This window comes from Ixodes scapularis, unplaced genomic scaffold (assembly GCF_016920785.2).
Source record: "Ixodes scapularis isolate PalLabHiFi unplaced genomic scaffold, ASM1692078v2 PGA_scaffold5__190_contigs__length_132052651, whole genome shotgun sequence".
Taxonomy (NCBI): domain Eukaryota; kingdom Metazoa; phylum Arthropoda; class Arachnida; order Ixodida; family Ixodidae; genus Ixodes; species Ixodes scapularis.
The window spans coordinates 86,961,340-86,988,795 of record NW_024609880.1 but is presented as its reverse complement, the minus strand read 5'-3'; the positions used below and the strand labels follow the sequence as shown (position 1 = coordinate 86,988,795).

Below are 27,456 nucleotides of genomic sequence, written 5' to 3'. Positions count from 1 at the left end.
ATTGGTGGTTTAACTATAATTATAAACTAAAACGGCTGACCTACAACAGTGAGCCAAATTTTCGAGACCATAGAGACAACCGAGATGGTCAGACGTGCCAGCCGTTTCTCCTAGAGCACAGGTGCAAAGCAGGGAAGCTTGACGTCAGAGTGCCGGTGCGAAGCAGTGAAGCCTGGCACGAGAGGACCAAGAATTCTAAAGGCACTATTCGTAACTTCCGGATATTAAAAAGCTTGACTACTTTTAACAATAAAAGTGTGCTGCAAATCGAATTGCAAACACTATTCGCAAGTCGTTTAAAGTTTCGAATATTTCCACACATCTAGTTATGAGGCACTGAAGGAACATGAGACAGGAAATAAGACTCTCTGCACTTGTTTATTTCCAGTTATCACACTGCATGGAATAAACGTTGCCTCGTGCATTAGTGGCGCCTAGGTACCCACCTCCCAAACCGGGAGTCGTCGACGCAGAGTTGTCAAACGCCCCACCGATTCCACAAACACTCGTACGAAAGGCCAAATGCGGCCAATATTGCTCACTCGTTTCACCATAAATTGCTCTCCTAAAAAAAAAAAAAAAAAAAAAAAAAAAAAATTTTTTTTTCAGGTAAGACAGAAGGGTAATGCAACCTTGTGCCTTCACGGTGATAACTGGTTTTTGAGAACTCAACGACACAGAAAACAGGTGCTTCAAGATCTGTAATGGGCGCCGCACAAATAGCAAATAAGTTAAACATCGACAAGCGGCTTGTCCCGGTGGATTGTGTTGAACGAAAAGAAAAGAGCTACAACGCTAAATTAGCAACCAAAGGCACTACACTATATACTAGCTCCAGGCTGTTCAGATGGGCTTATGCCTGTTGTATATGTACACACCTTATAATGTGATGACGGCAAAGGCTACACTGGAAAATGGAAGCAAACTATAATTTCAAGAGCTGCGGGAAACGCAGGACGGCGAGCCCAAAACTAAAACCCTTAATTTTGCGAAGCAATTTCTGCGTCAAACAGGCGCATGAAAAGGCGTGCGTGTAACGCAAGACTAGGCACGCGCAATTAAATTAGGCTATCCGAAGAGACGCGGCGTACGGCAAAGCGTGTAACAATCTGAACGCCTACGAGCATTCGCTTCGTGCACCTAGCACGACAGGCCACGGGAGCGGTGAGCCGCAACCGACTTTGCAAGCTACTTTTGACCTTCCCCGACTTGAGTGCCCGTCAATCGGTCGACACTGAAAACGAAATCCTTCTTTCCGAGATGAGGTGATATTACAGACGGCGCGAGGCAAGTTAAGATCTGGTTTTTTGAGCATGACAAACAAAGCGAAGAAAGGAAACAGATGACAGGGAAAAAAGGAAAACCTGGAAGAACCGCGGCCCAAGCCCATAGGAACAGAACTAGATTGGATATAAAAAGGGTTGAGAATCTATACATGAAACAAAGCACAAAATGAAGAAATAAGGGGAAAAAAAAAAGAATGCAGTGAACAGACATGAGAACAAGTGTACCCTATGCAGATGCCATCCTCGAAATGGGGAGCAACTAGAGGCAGTGAATCGAGCACAGGGAAAACCGCACGCAGGCCACCGCCGTCGTAAACTTCCTCTCCCTCTAACACGTCCCAGAACAACAATGGAGACAACAGGGGTAAAAGAAAATGGGGAAACAAGAACAACAATGAAACATCAACAAAGCCGAGTGCGGTAAGAAAAAAAAAAGAAAAGGGCCACTGAAAGACCCTAGTACCGCAGCCTCACCGGTGTGGCGACAGCCACCACCACATGCCCCCTAATCTCTTTCGATGGCTGACAACGCCGGCCGCGCGGTGCTGCTAACTGGCGCTGCGGCACCCGCCCTTACGCGGCATTCCGTAGTTACAAGAAACGCAGAATCCAAGAGAAGGGTAAAGGAAGAAAAAAAAGATTCCGGGTATTGAGGAGAGCGCGGTCTGTCGAGGATTGGGGAAGCTCATTTGTAGGCGACGAGCTTCATGAGCCCCTCGGTGGTCATGGACTTGGGTCGCTCGATGGGGAGTCCCAGGGCGCGGTCCCAGACGAGGGAGGAAAGGACGCCGAGTGCCCGCGAAACTCCGAACAACACGGTGTAGTACTGCATCTCCTTCATGCCGTAGTACTGCGAGAGAAAAAAGGAAGAGGGGCAATGCCGTCGGTTACGACGGAAGCACTAGACAGCCTCTGCTACGATAGATGCGCTTGTTTAGACTGTAGCTATGAGAAGCGTACACACCCTAGTTATGAGATCGGGTAAAAAGTTGCAAAATGAAATGGGTAAAAAGGTGCGTGTGCCTGCACACTATGAACATTGAAACGTGGAAATACTACTATGAGAAAGGAGCGTCCCTGTATTACAAAATAGGGAAAAAAATGGGAAGGAATATCCCCCATATTACTAAATAGGAAGGTAAATGGGGAAAGAATATTTCTGTATTATGGAATAGAGAAATTAATGGGGAAATAGTATCCCTGTATCACGAGAGGGAAATACATGGTGAAAAATATCAATGTATTATAAGAATAGGAACATGAATAGAAAATAATATCCCTGTATTTTGAAAGAGGAAAATAAATGGTGAAATAATATGTATTCCTATATTATAAAAAATTTACAGAGTCTCTTATGTTAACCCTAAGACGACTTGAAGGCGAAAGCCCAAGTGCCAATGTAAACATGATAGCGAAGACAGTGCGCTCTCTGACGACGCACTTTTGGTGCTGTTTCATTGATACCTTTCATGTCGCCGACGTGTTTTCATACTTTTCGTATCGCCGACGTGTTTTCGTTCAAAGACTTTGAAGCTCGACCGAATGATGAGATATATAAGGCTTTCGTCTTAAAGGGGCCCTGCAAGGACTTTTTTATTATTTTTTAATTTGCACCGAACCTGAGCACACTGAACGTAGTAACTTAATAAAACTCTTCTTTCCTCGAATTTCGCTTTACTTTAAAAGTTACAGGCAAATCAAAATGACAAAAACAAGCAAAAAATAACCTCCTTCATGACGTCCTTGGTTGCTTGAGTGGCCGTGAACTAGAGGAAAACTAGTGAGCGCAGCGAGCGATCACGGCTGCCGCACTCTGAGTAGACGGCTCGAGAGGGCGCCACTAAAGCATGTTCTGGATAGGCTGTATGAAGCAGGCAGCCAGGGCGGCTCGCATTGCATTTGCTTGCATTGCATTCGGCGGCTCGCATTGCATTCGGCATGACACTTCATTGGCTACAAATGACAGCAAACACGGAGTAAAGATCGCTCAGAACGGGAGCCACTTCGCGCTGCCATACTGCCAAAAAGCCAAAGTGCAAGCCAAAGCTGCTCACCGAAGGCCTTGGGAACGCTCGGAACCGGTCGGATCCTCCAGTCCATACGACTGCAGTGCCGCCGCGCACATTCGGGAGCTTTCTACGCTCGCCGTTCGTTCGTGCCTAGTTCCACTACACCTTTCTAGTATGCGCCACCTTTTCCAACGCTTGGTGGTGGGTATGTCGACGGGTCATTTCTTGTTTCCATACTTTATAAACTGCATTTTTTTTCCCCTTGTCTAAAATACTGAACAAAAACTACTTTCATAAATAATTGAGACTGTTTGCGCAAGTTATATTTTTTATTTTGACTACGAAGAAGCTTTTAGTAGGAAGCCCAGGACCAAAGACGCATATCGCACGCTTTCGGCACCGTGGGTCGCCCCCGTAGGTGGAGGAGGTTTCCGCGTCGTCCAGTTAAAATATGACGCACTGATATTCAGTTACTCTCTTCGTGCCTGCTGGCATGATCGAACCCCAAGGGACGTGGAAACCGCAAAAAAGTTAGACGCTTAAATATGATTGCAGGGCCCCTTTAATAAGAAAATAAATGCCACATAATATAGCTGTGGGGTGTTTCCGCGTCGGATCATGCAATGACTGTTTTGGGTCATATTTTTTATACTTCTGTAATAAATATATGTAAACGCCATAGCTAAATTTTTCCCAGATATAAAATTGAGAAGCTCAGAGCGTGGACATTGCCGAGATTTCGCTATGGTAATTTGCACAGCCACCAATGTCACTCCAAGGAAGGCACATAGACATTTTCATGTATTTTATAGAAAATTTACAACATGAACACCACATATTAAAAATTATAATTATATATTTCTGTGCATTTCCGTGCATATATTTAGCAAAGTTTTGCATAATGTTGTTTGTTGGTAAATAATTTGTGAAAGTGCTTCACAACACATTTTTTTATGTTCCATAAATTTTTCTTTTTGCATTAAAAAGTATAGTTGTAATTTTCAATATTTGGTGTTCATGCTGTAAAATGGCTATAAAGTAAATGAAAATTTAGTTAACTATGTGCCTGCTTTGGTGTGACATCGGCGGCTGTGCAAGTTACCATAATGACATCTCAGCAATGCCCACGCCTGAAGCTTCTCAATTTTATATCTCTGGGACCTAGCTGAATGTTCCTCCCAAGAACGTGGCTTTCACATATATTTATTATAGAAATATAAAAATATATGACCTGGACAGTCATTGCACGATCTGACATGGAAACACCCTGTATTACAAAATATTCCTGTATTGTGATAAAAGGAAATAAACCTGTAAAAAGGGTGTGTCCATGTTACAAAGTCGGGAACGAGATACCGTAGAAAAAAAAGAAATCCTCGTCTTACGAACTAAAAGAAAAGTAGAAAAATGGGGTGCTCCTACATACAAAATAAGGAACGCAATACTGAAATGAAATAGGAATGTGCAAGAGGAGAACTAGAGGTATTCGTGTATAACCAGAGTAAAGAACAGTCCGACCATGCACATACGTCCACTTTTCTGCGTAATAACCCCTCTGGGTCCTTGAGGAAAATAAATGATGATGATGATGATGATGATGGCGGGTCTGAGTTTTCCGTCATTCAGCGGGGGAAAGAACACAAAGAGCCGGGGGGGAAGCCCACCTGCAGAAGGACTCCTGAGTGGGCGTCCACGTTGGGCCAGGGGTTCTTGACCTTGCCGAGCTCGAGCAGGATCGGGGGCACCACGCTGTAGATCTGGCTCACCAGCTTGAACATGGGGTCGTTGGGCAGGTGCTTGAGGGCAAACTCTCGCTGGCACGTGTAGCGGGGGTCCGTCTTGCGCAGCACCGCATGGCCGTAGCCGGGCACCACCTGAAGCGGGGTGGGGGAGGCCGTGCGGGAGAGAAGATGTAAGCACGGGGCTCGACGGTGAAACTCTATTCACTTTAATCGGATATGAATAAATCTCAATCCTTTGGATGGTAGAACCAAAGTTCAGACTACCGAACGGTGTGCCCTCAGAAACTGCAACAGGCCTCCACTATACTTGGTTTCGTTTTTGGTGCGAGTGTAGCAAAAGCTAAGAAAGCGAAGCCTGGGCTTTCAACTTTCCTGCCAAGCACGCATGCTCGTGCAGTGCAGGCATCGCTCGAGGCAACATCCCCGAGCCTTTGAATTCGCTCGCACATAAAGCGAAACATACTATATAGACTGGGTAGACCGTTGAACAGCCGAGAACAAGATCAGTGCGGTGGCACTTCGTCTCGTAGCTACCAAAGTAACCAGATGCTGCAACTGCGCCTCCATGCAAGAGTGCGAACAAAATGATGCCACGCTGCCACTTAAAAATGGCGGATGTGAATGCAACTTTCCCCGATCTTCGTATCCAGTCGTGCAATGCTACGATCTAGGAGGAGGCCAATGTGTTCTCTCGTGTGGTTATCAAGCAAAAGACTCTTGCCACCCACCTGTCCAGACTTCAGGGTCTTCCAGACAAAGTCCTTGAGCTGCTCGTCGTTCACTTCTCCTCCGAGCTCCTTCTGCAGCTTTGTAAGCCACACCAGCACCTCCTGAAGTCAAGAAAGTGGTATTAGAAACCTCGATACAACCTCACCTGAATAAAACTTCTACAACTTTAATACAAGCTCTACATGAATGGACAGTACTCGTATTTACATTGCACCCCAGTAGGCATTGCCGAGTAAAACTACAGGAGCAAAACAAAAGAAGCATTAAAGTACTGACAAAAACATTTGTAATTAATGGCAGATGACTCCTAAAGGAGGGAATGCCTCCTGCGTTTCCCATTTGCTTTTGTGCAAATAAAAGGTTGATTGACTGATTGAAGCTCCTGCAACTACTGGATAATCATATGACCTCTCTATAGCGAGGATACTATAAATATAGCAAAGGGAGGTGAAGTACATTTGTAGTAATACAGACAAAAGCATCTGAGGCATTATATACCAAAGATATTGACATAGCAAAGAGGTTTCTGGAAAAAATTTGCACTACTATGAAGAGACTTTACCGCAGTAAATCCATCACGACTAAAAACAAAATTTGGAAAGCTCCACAAAGATGGTGGACGCTTCTTGGAACGACTTTACTTCTTCGGCCATTTTTAGAATGCAATGCATCAGTAGCAGCCCAAATCGCAACATGCTACCGACAAAAAAAAAAACACATATAAATAAACTCCTTATTAAATTTGATATTACAAGGCTTACTGGATGTAAAATGTTTGTCTTGCTTTACCATAAAGCTGCGACACAAACATATCCGAAATCCCGAGAAGTTACTTCAAAGTCAATTTTGCTGCAAAACAACTCGAACTGTGTGAGAAAAAATGAAAGCCGTTTACAATTCCCTGTAACGCCGGTTAGAGCGCAGCTCTTGAGGAGGAAGATGGAAGCGTACTGAGGGATAGGTGACTCCTTGAGGTCACGTGACCTCAAGGGGGTCACGTGACTTCAGGGGGTCACGTGACCTCAGGGGCTCACGTGACCTTTGGAGTCACGTGACCTCGGGGGTCACGTGACCTCAAGGGTCACATGACCTTAGGGGGTCACGTGATCGCCAGAAGTCACGTGACTTCAGGGGGTCACGTGACCTCAAGGTGGTCACATGACTTCTGGGGGTCACGTGACCTCAAGGGGTCAGGTGACCTCAGGGGGTCACGTGACTTCAGGGGGTCACGTGACCTCAGGGGCTCACGTGACCTTTGGGGGTCACGTGACCTCGGGGGTCACGTGACCTGAAGGGTCACATGACCTTAGGGGGTCACGTGATCCCCAGAAGTCACGTGACTTCAGGGGGTCACGTGACCTTAGGGGATCACGTGACCTCAAGGCGGTCACGTGACTTCTGGGGGTCACGTGACCTCAGGGGGTCACATGAACAGGGGCTCACGTGACCTAAGGGGGTCACGTGACCTGGGTGGGTCACGTGACCTGGGTGGGTCACGTGACCTCGCGGTTACGCCGACGCCGACGGCGACGCCGCTCAAGCCGGAAACGGGCCCCTAAGAGCTGCGCTCTAAAAAAGACTGCACATACCTGGTTGGCTAGGCCGTGAAGGGGTCCAGCCAGGCCGTTCATTCCTGCAGCCAGGGACAGGTACGGGTCCGAAAGGGCACTGCCCACCAGGTGGGTCGTGTGGGCACTCACGTTGCCACCCTCGTGGTCACTGTAGGGAAGGGGGGGGGGGGGGGGGGGCACCGTCAGATATTCACACACATAGAATGGGGGACACTAGAGCCACTGTACTATATGGCAGCAGAGTAACGATAACTAAGCAAAGGTACTACTAGTCATGCAGTACCTTTGCCCAAAAATGTTGTCTATATAGTGGGGTATTCAAATTAACAAGGTCATATTGACGAGACACGACTGCATATGTGTGGTGCCAGAGAGAGCAATGGTAATCTATTCTGGTCGGTCTTGAAAACCGCCGTGAAAACGTTATAGCTGCTATATTTGGCGTCGGCTATTTCATGCTACGTTGTCAAGGCTGGCATAGTTTCTGCAATGCTCCAACGCCGTCAGATAGGTACTAGCATGCATGCATGGCTTCACTTGACGACTCCCTTATCCAACAGTGCTTTGGATACGAGACGAAGCAGTGTGGTCTCGCACCAGAGTGAGGTGGCGCCACTGCGAAAGATGTTCCCGCCCCGACAATTTAGCCCAGAATAGTAGATGCCGAGTGCTCTAGCGGCTATTTTACATGTCTCATCGCATCATTCATGCGAGCACGTCGACTCACTCACTCAACTATGCAACCACAGAGGCAGCCTGACAATCGCAACAATAACGCTCCTTCCAATGCAGTGCTATCATACAACAAAGACAGACGATCCTCCTTGCCTGTGGATGGTAAGGTACAGCCGCATGAGCTCGGTGAAGGCCGGGTTGTCGTAGCCGAGCATGGCGGTGAAGTTGGCCGACCAGTCCTTGGCCACGTCAATGGCCCCGATGCTGCTGCCCTCGCGGAACAGGTTGCGGTAGATGGTGGCCGCAATGGGCGGGAGCTTGGCCACCAGGGCCATCGTGTCGTCGAACGTGTGCTGCGGGAGTTGCAGGCACAGCCCGATCAAGGGTCACGCTAAAGACCTCGGCGCAATCTAAAAGAGCAGTTGGCGTTCCCGAAAAGCTCGTTCGGGGATTCAAAAAGTGCAAATGGTCTCATTTAATATTTCACGCAGAACATGCAGGAAGAGAGATGGAACTCCAGTCAGTTATTTTAGGGTTCCCTAAGCAACCTCAGAGTTGGTTTCACAAGAATCGTGGAAAACCGGAAAACCCCGAATTGGAGCAATAAAAGCACCAGGGAACAGAACAAGAAAGAATTGGAGCTGTACTTGAATAACTAAAACCGTAGCTTCACGAAAACGAATCTTTATCTACAGCTAGTATATTTTCTGTTGATCCAGAACCCGGACAACAATCAACTGCCTGTGAGGCTTTCTTTTTTTCACACCCTTTATCTTGTGTCCTTTTCTTATCTGTACAGCGACGTTTCCAAAGTATTTGGGTCATGCGCATGTTCCCCGAAGGCTGGGCAATCTCACGGCCGTGTCTAGTTTTCTTCGACCTCCTCCTTCCCTTCCCCCCCATGAATGCCTATGTACTCGTTTTCACCTCAAGAACTGTAGTAGAAAGTAGTCCGGGTCCTCGCAGAGCATTACTAATTTTCCCCTTTGTGTAGAGCAGCGGTACTCAAATTGTGGTCTGCCCCCAAAAACCCCCAAAAACGCTCGTAAAAAAAAAAAAAAAAAAAAAAAAAAAAAAAATATTGCACGAGATTACGACGCGGAATGCATTTGGGGTCCTAAAACGATCTCCGAGGGGATCAGAGGGTCCGTGACGACTGAAAGTTTGAGAACCCCCATGTAGGAAATTAAGACCTATGTAGGTGCATTTTAGATTAGATTCACATTATCTTATCAAGTACGTTGTGCACACATTTCAAATGAAAAAAGCAGCGCTTCTTCCTCTGACGACCAAACCTTGTAAGGACCACATCGGGCGGCATGTAAATGATGCGCAGTTCTTCCTTTTCTTCGAGGTAAAAACGAGTATAGTAGTTTTCGACCGATGCTCAGTCTGCGGGAACAAAATTGCTAGACAATACTAGAGACGTTGCAGAAGCTCTTTAATCTGATTACACTATTTGCAACGAGGTACTAAGTTCATTGCACCAACGGGACATCGGCAGATCGCCGAGATCATCCAGTTCGATCTGGATCTCGCGTCCGCTCCCACGCACGCGGAAACAAGATGCTGTCCGAGATGCATCAAAAACAAACCTCCAATAACACTGGGCTGGTTGTTGCACTTGCGACTGCTTACGATCGTGTGACTTAAAACCTCTTGCAATGGGAAAACAGACTGCCGCCATCTATACCGGGAAGCTGTTAAAGCCCTTCAGCTTCCTTATAACCCCCCCCCCCCCCCCCCCCCCCCTCTTTTTTTGGCTTTGAAATCTTTTGACAATGTTATAAAAGACCATTTTTTATAGGTAGCATGTACATTTGATATCTTAAATACCGCAGAACCTTTGCTCCAGCGAAATCTGGTTCTAGGGCCACCCCATAGATGGTGTTGGCGTGCCAGTGAGTTCTTGCACCGTAAAGGCTCGCTCACACGCTTGCAATTGAGCAGTACCGGCCGAGACGAGACCGGTTTTTAAGCCTCTTACGATGGCTTAGGACAGTGGTCGGCAACCTTTCTCAGCGGCGGGCCGAGTCACCACGAAACTGACAAGGAGGGGGCCGGACAACAAGTTGCGAAGGGAGGAGGAGGGGGGGAGAGAGGGGGGGAAGTCGAAGAAGAAGCAAAAAGGAAGTGAAAATGCTCTCTTTTCAAGTACGGGGTGCCAGACAATCGCCATTTGAGGTCAAAACCAGTGTTGGCGGTAACGCATTACAAGTAACGGCAGTACTGTAAAGCTGTACTGTTTTCCGTAACATAGTAACGGACCCGTTACTTTTTGAAAACGGTAACGGGTAACATACTTACGTTACTTATTTCAAATAACGGGCAACAGTTACGTCATTCGTTACTTCTTCCCAAGACTTAAAAAATTACTTCAAATTTTTTTCGCGTTTTTAGGCGTCAAGGAATGTGAATTTTTGGCGCTTTTCTTAGCATTTCTTTTCTGGTGAGTAGGTGAAACCGTAAAAAAGATCAATTATGTTCACTTTCAGTATGAGCACAACGTTTTTTAAGATATGGCACTTACGCGAACCTGTACTGTCAAAACAGTATAAAACGCGTTAATTCATAAATAAAAAAGTAACACAAAAGCAAAGTGAATTACCTTATAAGTGTAACAGTAACATGTTCCTTTTATATTAAGGTAAAGTGGGTCGGTATCTCGTTCCTTTTATTTGCAAGTAACAAGTAACATACTTCGTTACTTCTTTTTGGTCACAGCCACAACACTGGTCAAAACTGCCGTGAGGTCCTCAAATCTGTGAGGAAGCGACAAGGGGGGGGGGGGGGGGGGGGGGGGCTTTTTGATGTCAAGCCGGGGGCCGCATAAACCTGCCTCGCAGGCCGCATGGGGCCTGCGAGCCGTGGGTTACCAACCCCTGGCTTAGGATCTGCTCCGCAGCAGTGCATACGGTCCTACGCCGTTGCAAGAGGCTTAAGGGAGGACACTGGCTAGAGATTTAACTTCTGAACCACTCAATTGAGTCAAATGAAATTTGCAGGGGAGATTTAACGTCAGATGTAGGTGTACTGTGCAGACTTTCAGCTTTCTAGAACAACTTTACATAGCTATATAAGAAGATGTGTCACTCTTTGTTAAGAAATCTATGATATGCAAATGAAGCTATTAAGCACCATTTTGACTGCTCGAATATAAAGTGGGGGATGTGACACTTCAGGCTATTTACAGTAAACATTCGTTAGTTCGACCTCGGTTAATTCGACTTTTCGTTTAATTCGATCGTGTTCAAAAGTCCCGGCAAGCGCCCATACATTTCTATGGGAGGAAAAGTTCCATAGTTCGAACTCGGGAAGACTCCACATCGGATAATTCGTCCCGAGCGAATGCATGCAGGCTCACAGTGCATGGCACCACGGCAGAAAAACCACCAACGTACGGCGAAACACGGGCCCTTTGCTGCAAAGCCAAACGTGCACATATATGCGCTTGCTCCTCTACGCTGTTCAGATGGATTGTAGCGAATGACACGAGCCAGCTCAACCAATCTGGCGTAAAATAGCACGAAGAACATACCACGTGGTCGGGCACGCATGAGCCAGCGTGCGCTCTCAAAGCGTTTTACTGTAGCATTGTGTGCGCACCGGAAAGCGCGAGTTCTCTTTTCCCTTTTTTTTGTTTGTCGCCGACGGTCAGGTTGCTTGGCGCCAAAGTCGGCTCGAAGCTTTCTCAGCGCGCCAAAGTCTGTAGCATCGTGTACGGTCCATCTCGTGCGTCTAAAAACGCAAGTTCTCTTTTCCTTTTTTTTTTTGTTGTTGAGCAGACTTTGGCTTGGCGCCAAAGTCGGCTCATAAAACTTACTTTTTTCGTTTTTTTTGGTAGCACGCGAATTTTTGGGGACAAGACGTTTAGTTACGCTGCTCTCCGAAGCATGCTTTTGGACACGCGTTTGAAGCGCAGACGGCATCAGACCATCTTTGAGTACTTTTGACAATAAAAGGAAGTTTAATTTTAACCGTTTTTCAGTCCCTTTTTTAATTCGATCATTCGGATAATTCAACCAAATTTCAAGGTCCCGTCGAGGTTGTCTTAACGAAAGTTTACTGCAGTTTTTATAACTCAAATGTAAATAATTCAGGAAGAGTGATTACCTCAAAATATTAGATGCACATCTGTCGTATGTCAATTCTTGAAAAGTTTTTTTTTTCTTTTTTCAATAAGGACTTCAACTTAAAACAAAATAAAGTAGATAGCCTGATTCTCCAGTAAATTTCAGTTCAGAAACATCTTGATTGTGCTATCAGAATACTTTTACCTTCGAACAAAAGATTTCTTCGCATGAAATTAGCAGGAAAAAGTGGAACTGAGAAAAATGCATTCAAACAGCAACTCCATCACTGTGTTACTGCTTCACAATCTGTTGCAAATATTTTATATCAACGAAACTATTTGGCATATGGTTATCAAATTTAGTGTAAGAGTGTATCATTAGTTTCTAAAACCAAACACCTCAAAATTAAAAAATTAAACTAAAAAAAAAAAAAAAAAAAAAAAAAAAAAAAATTTAGGCTCATGTCTCCCCTTAAAAACTGGTCTTTTCTCATTCGGTCTAACTCTGTTGCAAGTGCGTGAATGGGCATTAAAAGATTGCAAAAGCTCAGTCCTAAACAAATGTCAAGTGTGTGAATGTACCTTACTTCCAAAGACAATCAATGCTTTGCTTAGGGTCTGAACTGAGCATCTTGCAGTTAAGCTAAAAGACACAAGGATGATAATACGCAAATAGTAATTTTCGACCATTACTTATAAAACATTTTCCCACGCCTGACCTTCGAAGAGCTCGAGTTCACCCGAGAAATCGTGCGTCCCTGCCTCCTCCCACAGACTGAGTCGAACCCCAGTTTCCAAAATTCAAAAGTGTCGAACGCATCACTGGAATCTCAGACTCCGTTCGACGTTGCACATATACAGCGAAACGTCTGTGATGGAGAAAGGGCGGCGAGGCGTGAACGCACCTCCCAGTAGGTTCCCTTGGGGGCGCCCTTGTTGTACGCCTGGACAAACTTGCTCTCTGTGTTGCAGGCCGTGATGGCGGCGCTCAGCTGGGACATGGGGTGCACGTTGGACGGGAAGTTGTTCAGCATCGTCACCACGTGCGAGGGCAGGTCCGCCTGCTGTGCCCACGCCTTGGACACCGCTTTCACCTGCACGCATCATTGTCCGGGGGAGAAGCGACGTCAGTGCGTCTTTGCGCCGTGCCAGCTCGCGACGGATAGTTGCGACGAGAAAAGGTGCGTAAGAAAAAAAACGCCGAAGGCTGGTTCAGACATCTGCACGAGTATAACTGGCTGCGTTACAACTCCTTGCGTTTCACCGCAACGCATTATGAGGACCTCGGTTACCGTAGCAACCATCTGGTCATAAGCGGTGTTCAAGTGTCACAGACTTGTCTTACACTACCAAATTTATTTTATTTTTATTTACAAACACAATAGGCCCCTTTGGAAATTTAGTGCCATCCAATGGGTCACATAGCAGTTTACCTACTGCTGTACTAGTGGCAGTAATTGACCCGCAGTATGTATTATTTTGTTGGGCACCGTCACTTTTGCTAGTCAATGGCATCCGAGAATGTGCTCTTTACCTTACAATTCTTTCTGGATCTCTCACTTTCGATAGTGACAAACATACAAGCGGTAAGAACGAGGCACAAACCAATATCGGTGCCGTAATAAACTTTTATACATCGAGAGGCTTTAGAGCCGTCTATGTGCTGCCAACAGACTGACTGGACAAGACATAGAAAATGAACGCTTATGCAGCTCTCGTATTCAGTGGCGGTCCAGCCGGTTTTCGAGTTTGGAGCAATTTTTGTATCAGAAAAAATCTTGTTATGAAGCACCTTTGTATCAGAAAAAAATAGCTTTTTGGAGAAGCACATGCATAAGTTTGAAGCAATTAGGTGCAGTCACTCTTAGTGATGCCGGCATGCATTTATACAATCAGTTGTGTGTTGCAGCAACACACAACTGGTTGTATAAATGCAAGGTGGGAGGAGCCTCCACTTTGCTATTAACCTGTCACAACTATACAGTCAAATTGCCCTCCGATTGCTGTGAAGCTGTGCCATAAACTTAGTAAAATTTGTGCTTTGTTTCCATAAGTGCTAGTAGACAAAGGTTGGCAGAATTGACATAAGCGTGCTAACTATAATCATTGAGAAGTCGATGTAGAGTACCAATTAAACCCTCTAGACTAGGTGTCGCCAAACCTTTTGGCCAAGGGGCCGGATTGGGGACCTGTTGCAGTCTCCAGGGCCGGAAAATAAACGAGATTACATTAATAAGGAAATGCCAAATAAGCAAGCCTAAAAAGCATTTAAATACAAAAAGTAAGAAAGAGCAAAACTAAAAAAAAAATAAATGCGGGGGTTGAATACACACATACTTTATTTTTAAATGCAATATGTTGCTAGTTATCATATTACAAAATAATTGTGACCCAGAGAGCTGCACAAATCAAAGTGCATATTAATATATGCACTTTGATTTGTGCAGCTCTCTCAGGGCAAACACAGGGCAAAAGACTAGTGAGAATGCTAGACCTGATGATGAGAATGTGCAAGAGTAGTGACAGAGGTCATAGTTACACAGACATGAAACAGGGAACTATGAATATAGCACTGCTGGTGATGACAATGTACAACAAATACTATGGCGAGAGAACCCGCGTTTGGATGGAGATTTTCTCATTCTTTTTTATATCTTTGCTTGGGCTTTCCAAGCGTGTCGCAGCGCCCTCCGCCTTTTATGTTACTTCTTTTTTCGCGGCTTTATTTTTGCATTTGCAGCAGTGGGCCGCGGGACGGGCATCACTGGAAAGACCGCGGCCATCTCTGGTCCGGATGGAGAGCCTCCGCGGGCTGGGGTTTTGAGACCCCTGCTCTACATAGAGAAGTGAATTGGCACTATACAAAGGCTTCTCACATAAAATGAAAAAATAACCAATAAAAAATTCTGGGTTTTCCCTCATATATAGAAATTTTAACGAGTAGTGTGATCAAGGATTCCCATTATTTGACGTGAAAAAAGGCAAAAATTTGTAAACAAGCAGTCCCGACTGAGCATGCTAACAAAATGGGAACCATGTAAATGAGCACACAAAAAAAAAAAAAAAAAAAATCACTCATGTTTGATTATCTTCAAAAGTGTGCTTCAAATGCAACTAAAACAGTTAAAACAGGGCTGCGTCAGGAATGTTGGTAAAATTAGTGTGAATAATCTAGGGTAATCGAACCTGTGAAACAATGCCGTGGAGCCGGAAACCTGGATTGGATAGTGATGGCCAAATCCCACTGGATTCCCACATTTGACAGACGAAAACAAAAACTCTCCCAAAAACCAATTTGTTTGCAGATTTGCCCTTTTTGGGCGCAGAGAGGCACAGGCAAGAGGGAATTTATCAAAATGGTGCAAATAGAGCAACTGGACTACCCCTCCATATTCAATTCCTGCATCGCATCGCACTAACGTCTCGAATGTATGTAGGCCTCGCATCATCCGCTTCAAAGCGTCACCTTCTTCCGCAATCAGTAACCACGAGGCCGCCATTAGTACGCTAAATATGCTGTTGCGTATGCCATTCCTCAGATGAGGATAGTGATCAAAGTGGCCAACCTGAATTTCGGAAAGGGCCTATTCATCCCTTTACTTGGGACCATAATTGAACTAGGGCATAGTAATTTTGCCACAGGACAAAACAGAGCACACACGCAAACAAAAGCATCTTCTAACCCGTCTTGCGAGCAGGCTGTACCGATTGCTGGGGTCACCACAAACCTCACCTTGTTACAATGCCAGATAAAATTTAACATTTGTCACAAAAAAAAAAAAGACAAAAAAAAAAAAAAAATTCGCAAGACAAAAATTGCATGACGATCACAGGGCATGGTGCGTCTACAGAGCAGCAGCAAGATTGTGATGTGCTTTCCAGCCATATTTAGCGGGGAAACAGAATTGGTACATAGATCACATTACGTCAATTTTTTCCGCTAAATTTAGTGGGGAAATTAAATTGGTACAAAGGTCATGTGACGCCAATTTTTTAAAAAAAATTAGCAAGGAATTTGAAATTGCTTAAATGGTCCCGTGACGTCACATCACGCGACATCAATTTTCTTGCCAAATTTAGCAAAGAAAATTAATTGGTGCACAGGTCACGTGACGTCAATCTTTCTGTTAAATTTAGTGGGGAACCTGAATTTACGACAAACTATAATAATCCCTGGAGAAGAGAGAAGGGGAAGTTCCCCTTTTCCAGGAATTCTTAAAGGAGCTGTGCACCGATATTCAATTGGAATGTTTTTCTCTCTACACGAGCTTACTGGCACACCTGGGACTCAAGGATACTCACACGCAACGCCATTGGCCAAGAAACTCCTTTGTTGCGGTGTAATTTAAAGGACAAAAGCGATCATTTTCATTCAATCTCTCCTTTGCAAATTTTGATGACGTAACTCGGGGATCGCAGTACACCCAAGTGACGATATTTGAATGCGGTTCAAAGATTGGACCCGAGCATTGCGTGGGCACTCGACTTGGGCTCGTGACAATTGCTAGCTCGAGAAGCATTCGGGTTGTGACCCGTGTCCAATCGCTGCAACGACGACAATAGCCGAGCCATAACAATGTCTGGAACTCAGCGCGTGTCCTGCGCTTTGCCAACCCCAGCGCGTGGCTATGATCAACACTTGCGGCATATAATCGGCTCCAGATCACGTGGCCACTTGTTCTGGCTGCGAGTTGAGGGAGTGAACGCTGCTCGTTTTTGTTAAATTTTTTTCTGGGACTTCTATTGCATGGGGTGAAAAACGAACGCGTGTTTCATAGGTCATTAACGTTACGGATCCGTTTTAAGCGGTATTTGTGCACAGTACAAAAATTGTTGCATCGCTCCTTTAACATTTATTCTGTCCAGCTCGCCTGCACCTTTGCATTAATTACATCATACGCCGTCGCGAAACCGGGAAAAAGGCTACTAACAGCTGTCGCTGTAAAAGAAAAACGACGGCCGGCGTTCCGTGGTTCTCCAGGAGGTTTCAAATGAAATGAGACTTCTATGGAGAACAATTAGACCATAGGAGTGTCGCCCGAGAATCGGAGGCTTCCGGAAGAATCTCGCTCAGGCCAAGCGAACACCTACACACTAAACAAAGCTCTAAACAGCAGCTCTATGCAGACTCAGCTTGAAAGAGGAAACAAAGGAGCAGCAGGACAGAGGGGAAGGTTGCCCTGACCTGTTCGGGGGTGGGGATGTCCCCGGTGAGGAGCAGCCAGAAGAGGCCCTCTGGCAGGGGCTCTTCCCCTCCCTGCGCCTTGGGCAGCAGCTTGCGGATCTCCGGGATGGAGTAACCCCGGAAGGCAATGCCTTCCTCAGGGTCCAGGTGGGACGTCTCTGTCACCAGGCCCTTGATGCCACGCATGCCACCATAGATCTGAGAATGACATGTGGAGAACACCGCAAAGTGTCAGTATCACAAAGTGAAAACCAGCAAATTATACAGATGCCCTCCGCCCCCCAAACCCTCCTCCAGGGGCTCTAATGAGGACACTTGGTGAAAAAGTCTGTGGGAAATTCGACTGCTGTGATTGGCCGACGCCAAGGTTGAGCGCGGTGCCGGCCTATCACGGCCGCGGGATTTCTCGTCGGCTTTTTTGTCCAGTGTCCTGATTCTAACACGCCCAGAATTTCCTACACAAAGTACACAAACCTATAAACCTACGATACCCCTTCCCACTACACAAACTTTTGACAATCGTGAAAAAACCCCAGGCATCAACAAGGTGTTGCTGTAACACAAGCAGCTAGCTGTTTGAACATGGAAAGCATCCATTCTACTTTTTTAAAAGCATGAAATTCTTTGTGGCTCCCAGAAGTTTGAGTCCATGCATCCATGCATTCCACACATTATACTACTTCGGAGATAAAGGCCACTGCCAATTTTTAGGCTTTCTTGTTGAAGCGGGGTGACAGTGAGGTGACAGCAGGGAGTCCCACCTGGTCAATGGTGACCTCTCCGACCACCTGGCTGCCACACTTTTGCCTGAACTCCTTCACCTGGGCCTGCGTTGCCTTGATCTTGTTGGCCATGAGCCCCTTGAGATCCTGCCGACAAGTAAGGAGACCACCACAATCTCAATCCGTTTGACGCCGTACACAACACTCACAATCATGACTAGGGCTCGAATGGACCCCCCGACCATACATTAAATGCAGACTGAATAAAAAGAAAGCAGGCAAAAGCCTGCAGGGCAGCGGTTATCATTGTCGCTAATACAGCTGTACTACGCAGTAACGATGATCATATTAACGTGACAACATTAAGGAGCTTGTGTCGCAGAAAATCCGGCGTCAGTGGCGTGACAAGAAAATCGCGGACGCAAAGATCCTGATTGGTCGATAGGGTCATGATGTCACAGCCACATGACCTTGCGGAAAAATTTCAAACAACCGATAATGCTCACATGAAACACGACGTCACGCGTGGAAAGAAAGTGAATAAAAAACATTACATGTAATGCAAATTAAAGCTTGCCGCATGTCTAAAATAATTTCACTCTAAAAAGTAACCAATTTTGCTTTAAAGAAAAATTGAAGAATTTTAGGTGGGATCCGAACCCACGACCCTTCGTTTGCGAGCCAGACACGCTACTGCTGACTAGGCCATGCAAGGAACGCTTGGCACGGCCTGAGAACGAGAGGGAGTTTATATGTTTCGCTATCACATTCCACTCTTAAAGGCGAAGCTTAAGCGTCCTCCAAGTTTGTTTTAATATTATTATGTAGCTATGACATATCTGACAACAGAATTCTTATTGTTCACTAACATAGCCAATAGGGATTTTCCCACTTCTTAGTGTATGACGAGACATATTCCAGAAAGAGTACTGTTAAGTTTTCATGCTGACTGAAGGAAGTTCTACCAGGATTTTAACTTTTTCTTTGGGCTTGACAGCAATCCAAGGGCAATCCCTTAACAAACTTTACTTTTCACAAATGTTTTTATTGCTACTGCAAGTTAAGTTTTTAACACAGCTCTATTAAAGATTGAATGAAAAAGTAACTGAATTTTTGGGGCATCAGTAAACACACAATGCCTAAAGAATTGCGTCAGGCAAACTCTCAGCAAGTTTTTAACACAGCTCTATTAAAGATTGAATGAAAAAGTAACTGAATTTTTGGGGCATCAGTAAACACACAATGCCTGAAGAATTGCGTCAGGCAAACTCTCAGCAATTTTTTGCATGCATCATACATCGAAACTCCTGTAGGAATACACAACAGTTATCACAAACGGAAAAATCTGCAACCCAGGGTAGGCGACTGTCAGAAGATGCCATCATACCATTGAGCAGTAAACTATCGATACAGCAAAACAAATTAACTTGCAGGACACAAAGGCTTATCGAAGCATCAAACCACTTCACTGCTTCACTGAGGACCCTTGCTTACCGTGGTGTCTGCGGAAATATTCCTCGTGAAGGCTGACATCACCGGAAGGCATTTCTGCGAGAGAAAAAGCAACACAGAACATTTGGTTAATGAAGTCTTATGGCATGCAAAAGAAGCTTTGCAAAACCATGTGGGAATTATGCGATTCCTGCTCATCATGACCAGAAATGCCACAAGAAAGTTGTGTGAATTGCCAGCCATGCAGTGCTGTAAAAAATTTTCAAGATTCAAGTGAAGTAGGGTCTTTTCTGGTGTAGTAGATTCACCACCGATGCTTTGCTAGGTTATAGGTCAGGCATGAAGTAATGAAGACAAAACATGAAGAACGGAGGTTGCAGTTTTTTAGCTTGACATGGTTGCAATTAAAGAAGACATCTGCTTCATTAGTACATTAAAATAGAAAAAGGAAAGGGGTTGATCACAGCAAAACCAGTGCTTCTATTTATCAGAATGGTAATCAAACTGAAATGACTCAAGGAAAAAAATATTTCAAAATAAAAATCCGCTGATTTAAGAAAAGAAAAAAATCCATGAATAACTTGTTTTACTAAATGCCTATGCTGCTCAGCATACCCAATGCTACAAACACGCACAAAAAAAAAAGCTTGTCAAAGCATAAAGGCACTATACCAAGATATCTAATAAAGGTCAGACTTTACTAAATCTGTTACAGTGATAAAACCAAGGTTTGAACATTGCTTACTCACACCAAATGATTAATCAGGTTTAATCTAAACTAGCATGATGATACTCACCAAACAAACTTAACAAGCTGAGTGCACAAGTTTAGTTATAATTTACGCAATATAAAAAATAATAATACTAATAAAAATACAGAAAAGCTATACCACCTGTTCTTAGACATGTATAAAGAAACCATAAATTAGAAAGGAGAGTCCTCTAATCCGACGGGGCGAGTGTTGATATACGATAGCAGGCATACCCTTTCCCCAAGTCCCATTTCTGGAGCAGTGAACCTTCGGAGCGAAGGAGGTGACCCCTATTCCCCCAACGCTGCCGGGAGATAAAAAGACAGCTGCACTGCTGCTCCACGCTCCCGTCCCCCAGAGTTTAAGGTCAGTTTCATGCATATGCACAAAGGCAGCCAGGGCAGAGTAGGGGGACAGAGATCTTGGAAGTTAGCCAGGTCCCCGGGTAAAGCACTAGTACTAGAATAGAAGGCACGCTTTTGCGAAGGTCTCCCCCCTCCCTCTCAGGCAAGTGCCAAGCCGTGCAGGTTCACTATTTTGCGTCCAACCACTAGGTCACACTTGCCTGAGCCGGCTAACTTGAGAAGCGTGAATTGACGGCGCACTGAGCCTTGCAAGAGAGAGAAACGGGGTGCTCCCGTGGGTGGCATGCCTCGCCACTTGCTCGGAAGAATAAGCGAATGCACACCGCTTGGGCGAGAATTACGGAAGCTTCAATGCTGAATGACCAGATTGAAATACCGCATTTCAATGAAGCCTGTTCCACATTAACCTCGAACCGACGTGCTTGAATAATGGTTAGGCATATTTTACCTGAAGAGGTGAGCCCTGAATACTGTTATTGCTATACCAATATTATAAATACCTAAAAAAAGTTTGCTGAAATCATGGAGTGGCAATACGAATACTGGAGTCGTGGAAGTGCGCAAGTGTGAACGAGTCTCGAGAAACGAAGTCGATAATAATATCAGCTGAACTACCACCGAGGTGTTTACACCACACGCAGACAATCTTTCAAGCACCAAAATTCACAGCATGACTTTCTCTCAAGTCTGTAACTACAAAGCGCTAAAAGCATGGGCAGTGATTTCTATGACCGACAAAACGAACAGCGAAAAGAAGCAACAGCTGGAATCGCTAGAATTAGCTCAAGGGCAGTGGCTTCAGCCTGGCATCCTATTTCGCACGCATGTGGAAAGTTGCCCGGAGTAACAAATGATCACCTCCATCCAGTTACCAATTTCACTACCAGCCTACTTTTTCTTTCGACAAATACAATGGACTATACTGTCCTGATTAATTATTACAAACTATGCCTTTTCTCCATTAAAACTGAGAAATTGTGTGCAAACACAAAACTGCAAATAGAACATTGGATGTTGTCATTTCTTGATCATAAAGCTTGCAACTATGCCTATTGTCACATCAAGAGAAGACAAAGTTTTTAGCATTATTTGCGTGCTGCTCGAAACAGTTCTTACAAAATTTGGTTTTCGATGGAAAAAAAAAAACAATGCTTTTGGCATTGTTTTTTTGTGTATGTATGTCTTGATAAAATAATATGAAGCTAATCTAAGATGCGCCCATATATAGCTGACCGTAACATCCCGAGAGATGCCCCACTCCAGAAAGATAACCCACCCCCTATTTTTAGCTCACTTCCGCTAATTTCCTTCAAACACCGAAAGATAGCCCACTCCTAGTAATCTTAGTATTCGGACCAACGATGACCTCAGTGTAAATGCAGCTAATTGGCTATGGCGGGATATGAGTGAACATTGGTGAATGGGAAGTACAGTCATCTTTGCTTCGTTGTCCCTTGCCGCAATAACAAGTTTGGCAGGAAAACACAATCTAAAAATAGTTTTTTTTTTTTCCAACTTTTCTCGGTCGTACATAGAAAGTTAGCCAACCCCTTATTTTCACCCAGTTTGCTCTCGATTTTAGGTGGGCCATCTCTGGGGATGTTACGACAATTCAAAAGATGAAGTGCAAAATTAGTAAAGTTACGCGAGAAGCTGGACTTCCTTTACTACAGTTTTCGAGGTGACTCCGAGCATAGGAATGTCTTCGCCAAACGCCGACACAGCCCTAGCTTTCGCGAGTTTTTAGTGCTAGTTTTCGATGCGAGCTGAGCAGAGTTCATGCCAAATGCTGACATAGACGCTAGTGTCCAATACATGCTTAGAGTAAGTACCCAAGTGATGGCAAACTCGAATAATTGACATATCAGCTACTAGATGGCACACTTTTGAAAAGGGTCGATTGGGCAGTGTGTTGAGGCAAAATACAGGGAATTGGTGAGAAACTATGAATGAATACAGCTGAAAACTATAATTCCAAACACAGAATAATAATTCTTCCCCCACTTTAGCTTCGTCAGAGGGAAAGTGAACTCTTGTCGGTGAGAGGTTAAGAGTAGAATGGAAGTTCCTCCCACCTCTTTTCACTTTAGCAGAGCGAACACTGGAGAGGACAGTGCCTCCTCTCCAGTCCTTGCTCTGCTAAAGTGTTAAGAGGTGGGAGGAGCTTCCACTTTACTTGGTACCTGCCACCGACTATAGTCAAATATTGCAAACTTTTTTTTTGCAGATCAAAATTCAGTGCTCAGCTCTGTATGTGTGTCACATGAAGCCATAAAATGTTTTAACTTCTATGTCAGTGCTTTCTGCCATCTATTAAAATTTGAAAGAGGGTAGTCCTTGACGCTCTTAAAAAAAAAAGAAGTAAAGGCGCATTCACACCGGCGATGTAAGCAATCACGCGATGCGACTACATCGCATTGCAAAAAAATGAGATGGTCACACTGGAGCGCGCAATGAGTGAGCCCAATGCCTCCGTTGGCGAGTCATTTCTCGAAAACTCCGCCCAGCGACTAGATTGCATCGCAAAAAGTCGGGTCCGCAAGCGACTGCCCAAATTGCGTCGCTTTTTGCTCGCGATGGTCGCTTTTGCGATGAAAGTTATCGCGCGAATACATTGCATCGCCACCGTGAATGTGCCTTAACAGTAGAGTTAAAGAGACTCATGTTTTTGTAACATCTTTCCTTTTACCCTAGCAATAACTGGTTAATGACACAGAAGCAGCCACATGCTTCCTCAACATGTTTGTAGCAAGAAAGGATTAAAAGAATCACATGACTGACTTGTTTCCAAAAGCAACAAACCATTGACGATAATCCCTGGAGAAGGGGAACAAACAGAAATCTCCAAACCCAGCTATACTCGGGGACAATTTTTCTTGGCAATGCAGTCAAAGGTACGGGCACGAGTGCGCTCTCCCATTTTGAGCACTTATCAAAGCTGTGCGTGCACTCTCCTCCTCTCCTCAGGAATACCAAGAAAGATTGTCCCCGAGAATAGGTGTTTGGAGATTTGTGTTAGTCCTTTGTCCCCCTTCTCCAGGGATTATCATTGTCATTCTTGTCCAGCTCGCTTGCACCTCTGCTTTAATTACATTATGAACAAACCACTCACTGTGTTTGTGTCAACACTCAAGATCCTAAGTCCAGTATCAGAAAGGAAATTCGGCAGTCGTGTCTCTGGCAATGTATTTGAACCATACAAAGAATAAACACAATTTCTTTCTGCCAGAAAAAAAAAGAAAAAAGAAGACGACAAGAGAGCAAGTAAAGGAAAACTTTTTCAGTAAGTGAGGGCTTGTGCCTCTGAAGCACCTGTGTCAATAAGAACAGTGACCTTCAGTGAATACAACCACTTAATGGTACATTCAAGCTAGGGACATTTCAAAGAATTCCTCACACCATGAAACTTTTGAAGAATGACACCAGAGACCAGCAAGAAGGGTGTCAAGAGATTGTATCGACTTCCAGCCACAAAAGCAAGCTTCTCAGGTTGCGTAGCAAGCATCAGTAATGCGTCCATCATTCACTTACAGTGTGTTGGGCGTCGTGTTAAAAATCCACCCCTAAAGAGATTTGCCAACCATCGACGCTTACTCTTCCCTAAAAGCTCTCTGCGTCCTAAGGGTACATGTACTAGAATCTGTACTAGTTCGAAATTAGACGGGTCTACATCAAGCGGGAGGTCATGAGTGCACTGCGATGCAGCTTTCCCTGGAACAGATGTTGCAGTTTGTCTCACATACAGGTAACAAGAACAAAAAATCCTTTATCCGGTTGAAATTAAATTTAACCAGGCCACTTGTCCCGACAGCAGGTCATTTTCACTTGATCTAAAACCAACTGCAACTGACATCAGATAAGGTTTGGAACATGAAAGGCTTAGCAGGTGAAATTGTTCCGACTGAACACTGACTGCGTGACAATCTGCCACTGAGAGGTCAAAGGAAACGAAAAGAAGAAAAAAAGCGCAAGCTTTCAACAAGATTGCACATTTTACTTTAACTCGGCAACTGCCTACGAGAGGAAATGTGGAAAACGGGCATAAGAGCTTGGCCACACACCTTTCGTTACTGGGCCTGTCAGGGATAATGCTACGTTGCCCGTGTTTCCAGAAGAAACAGTTACGCCACCTTCGGCGAGCACAAGCAGCCAAGAGCCAATCATAAAATGAACGACGAATTCAAACAAACGACTGCTTCCAACGAGTCATAGTCTGCTTGACCTTTTAAAGAGAGAAAGTTCCACCTGTCAATGTCCTTCCAGTCTGCTCACGTCACGGCGTGACGCGACTGCAGAATGGCCGACAAACCAGACTGCAAGGAACAAGTTATATTTTACACGCGACAAGAAGCCACAACCTTCTACGAACATCAGAAGGTGACGGGAAGAGCCAATCGTGAAGCAGGGGAGGGACGCGACATCTGTCATATCCTGCCCTTATTGAATGCACGCGTGACCTTTCAAATGCAACAGTGGAATGGTCGCAATAGACTCTCGTCAAAAGTTTGCGCCACCTAGTATTCGCTGCTCCAAGTGTCCGAGCCCGCCAATGTTTGGGCGCAGACCCAGAGGCGTGTGTTGGACAAGAGGGCTGCGTCAGCATTCGGCGTGAACTTGTATCCAATCGCACGCCTTGTGCCCGGTGGATGGATGGATGAATGAATGAATGCTAACGGCTGTGCTCTTTCTATTGGGTAGTAGCTTCTGCCACCTAGAAATGGTGGAGAAAAATAGTGAAAAAAATGGCAATCAGCAATGTTGCTTGGTGGGGCTTCAAAAGGGCGCTATTCCTACCGAACGGCCCAAACAGGCCCCTGCCCTCAACGAGTCGATGCCTACCATTCGGTCACCGATAGGATGGGTATGGCGGAAAGGTCCTTCGGTTGTCCTGCCTCCAGCGCCAGCTTTGTTACTTCTACGATGCTTCGGTGTCTCGCGGGCGAGTGTGCACGCGCAACCGCAGCACGACGAAAGGCAAGGATCGAACACGTGCCTGGGACATTCGGAGGAGACGCCCTGCGATTCTCGTCCTGTCAGTGACTACAATGGATGAACATCCACGCATTCCACCGATACCGTTGACTTTCCTCTCTTTGTGTTTTCATGAATGGTATTCTCTCGCTTATTTCTATTTTGAGGGATGCACTGAGTACACCTACCGGTGTGATTGCTACAGGTGCAAACAAGGTGGCAAAGGCGGAGAAACTTCAAAGGCTTGAATGGAGTTTTACAATGATATCATAGAGAGATAATGAGGAATGACCGGATAGGATGTAGTGCTAGCGGAGATAAAACCTCAGATTATTTTTACCTCCATCCGCTTCCTTTTTTTTAACTTTTTATCGAGCACTGCTTATCTGCACGTACGCAATATTGCGACGTAGGTGCCCACGCGTCGGTAGTTTAACAAAAGACAATAGGGTGCGGCACATCTCTACCAAAGAAAAAAAAAAAAAGAAAAAAAGAGAGGAAGAGAGAAAAAAAGATCCCGGCTTACGAGAATGAGGCATATTTTTGGCGGAAAGGGTGAACGCCCTCCCGACGCGTCCCTGCGCAACCCTTTCACAACCAGATTCTCCATGTGATTTTCTTTTTTTTTTTTGTTGGCTGGCAGGCGATTTTGATAGCTTCGCAAATATCGTGTAGAGGTTTAAGGATCAAGCGACATTTTCCTTTTTGCTCAGTGCGAACAGTGACACGTGGTAAAGCGACCGGATGAACAGTCGCTGGCGCGCACGCACAAAATTAAGATTGACGTCGAAGCGTCGAACCCATGTTTGTTGCTCGTCAGGCAGGCTCTACCGTCAAAGATCGGTCACGCGATAAGCGGCAGTTTGAGCGTTACGGCGATGCACAAAAAACAAATCCGCAGTTCGTGCGAGTAGGACAACGGCAAGGACAAAAACCAGGAAAATTCGTTCTTAATAGCTTAGTGAGCGCCATACAGCCAACATAATCCTCCCGGGCAATATTCTTTTCAATAAAGATGTTCTCTCTCTCTCTCTCTCGTGCACCGGTAACGCACCGAATCAAATAACCAGTGGGTTTGAAAGAAATGAACATAAATCGCGAGCTGGTGAAACCTTCGCTCCGCCTACACGCGGCCATAAAGAGAAAGAAAGACACAAAAAAACCTCTCTAAATCGTTTTCGTAACTAGGAACAGCACCGTTATAACAGTGTCATTCTGACCGCATCGCAGGTTTCGAAGAAGTCGAGAATTCTTTCGAAAACGCGGTTTCCTTGGGTTTTCCGCTCGACCTAGGTGACCTCGATCTGGATGGCGGAGAAGTACGGCATGGGGGTAGTGCTCGATAATTAAGTTTTTGGCGAAAACGCCGCGTGCTTCACCGAATTTTTGCTTGTTCGTGGAATAAGAGGCGATTTTGCGGCGGTAAATTCGGTGTAGAGGTCCGTGTGGTGCGGCGTGGTAGCGGAGTCGAGTGCCATTCATTCTATAGACCAAGACGCCTCACGAGAACCATGAAGGTCGGCGGAGGCGCGGAGCGCCGGGAGTCGCTTTCGACGGGAGGTAAGAGATGTAAAACGAGAGGATACCTGAGTTTGCACTAAGGTGCGGGCAGGAACAAGTCGGAAGAGAGCCATTTGCGTCGGGTTGTGTGAGCACCGCAAGAGAGCGAATATTCCGATAAACAGCACAGCAGACTCGACCGGCGCCTGCGGAGCCTGTGGAAACCCAATAAAAAAGGAGATTCGAAACGACGCAAATCAGGTCACAGGGGTCATACTACAGTTGCACAAAACTTATGTGTCAACTAAGAAACAATATTTATAGTTTAAAAACTTGTACTTAAATATAAACTGTAATACTCAATAGATATAAAAAGCTGTTATTACAAATTAAATGCATCGCCTTTTAAAAACAGCTTGTGGTGT

General features: G+C 45.2%; 1 protein-coding gene across 1 annotated transcript; it reads right to left on the bottom strand.

Moving 5' to 3' along the window:
• Window positions 1-359: 359 nt before the first annotated feature.
• On the bottom strand, window positions 360-27,456 carry LOC8035340 (probable citrate synthase 2, mitochondrial). Its single transcript, XM_029966311.3, has 10 exons — window positions 27,118-27,456; window positions 19,486-19,539; window positions 18,031-18,138; window positions 17,270-17,467; window positions 12,990-13,178; window positions 8,166-8,365; window positions 7,356-7,485; window positions 5,766-5,867; window positions 4,960-5,169; window positions 360-2,136 (listed from the first exon to the last, which is right to left on the bottom strand). Exons 1-10 carry the CDS (start codon window positions 27,163-27,165, stop codon window positions 1,972-1,974), a joined length of 1,404 nt encoding a protein of 467 aa, XP_029822171.3. The 5' UTR covers window positions 27,166-27,456; the 3' UTR covers window positions 360-1,971.

Coding starts and splice junctions, on each gene's coding strand:
- LOC8035340 (XM_029966311.3), bottom strand. CDS start 27,165: ATGGCTCTCTTCCGACTTGTTCCTGCCCGCACCTTAGTGCAAACTCAG. Junction 18,139..19,485: donor ATATTTCCGCAGACACCACG/GTAAGCAAGGGT, acceptor ACTTGTCGGCAG/GATCTCAAGGGGCTCATGGC. Junction 7,486..8,165: donor CTGTACCTTACCATCCACAG/GCAAGGAGGATC, acceptor CCTTCCCTACAG/TGACCACGAGGGTGGCAACG.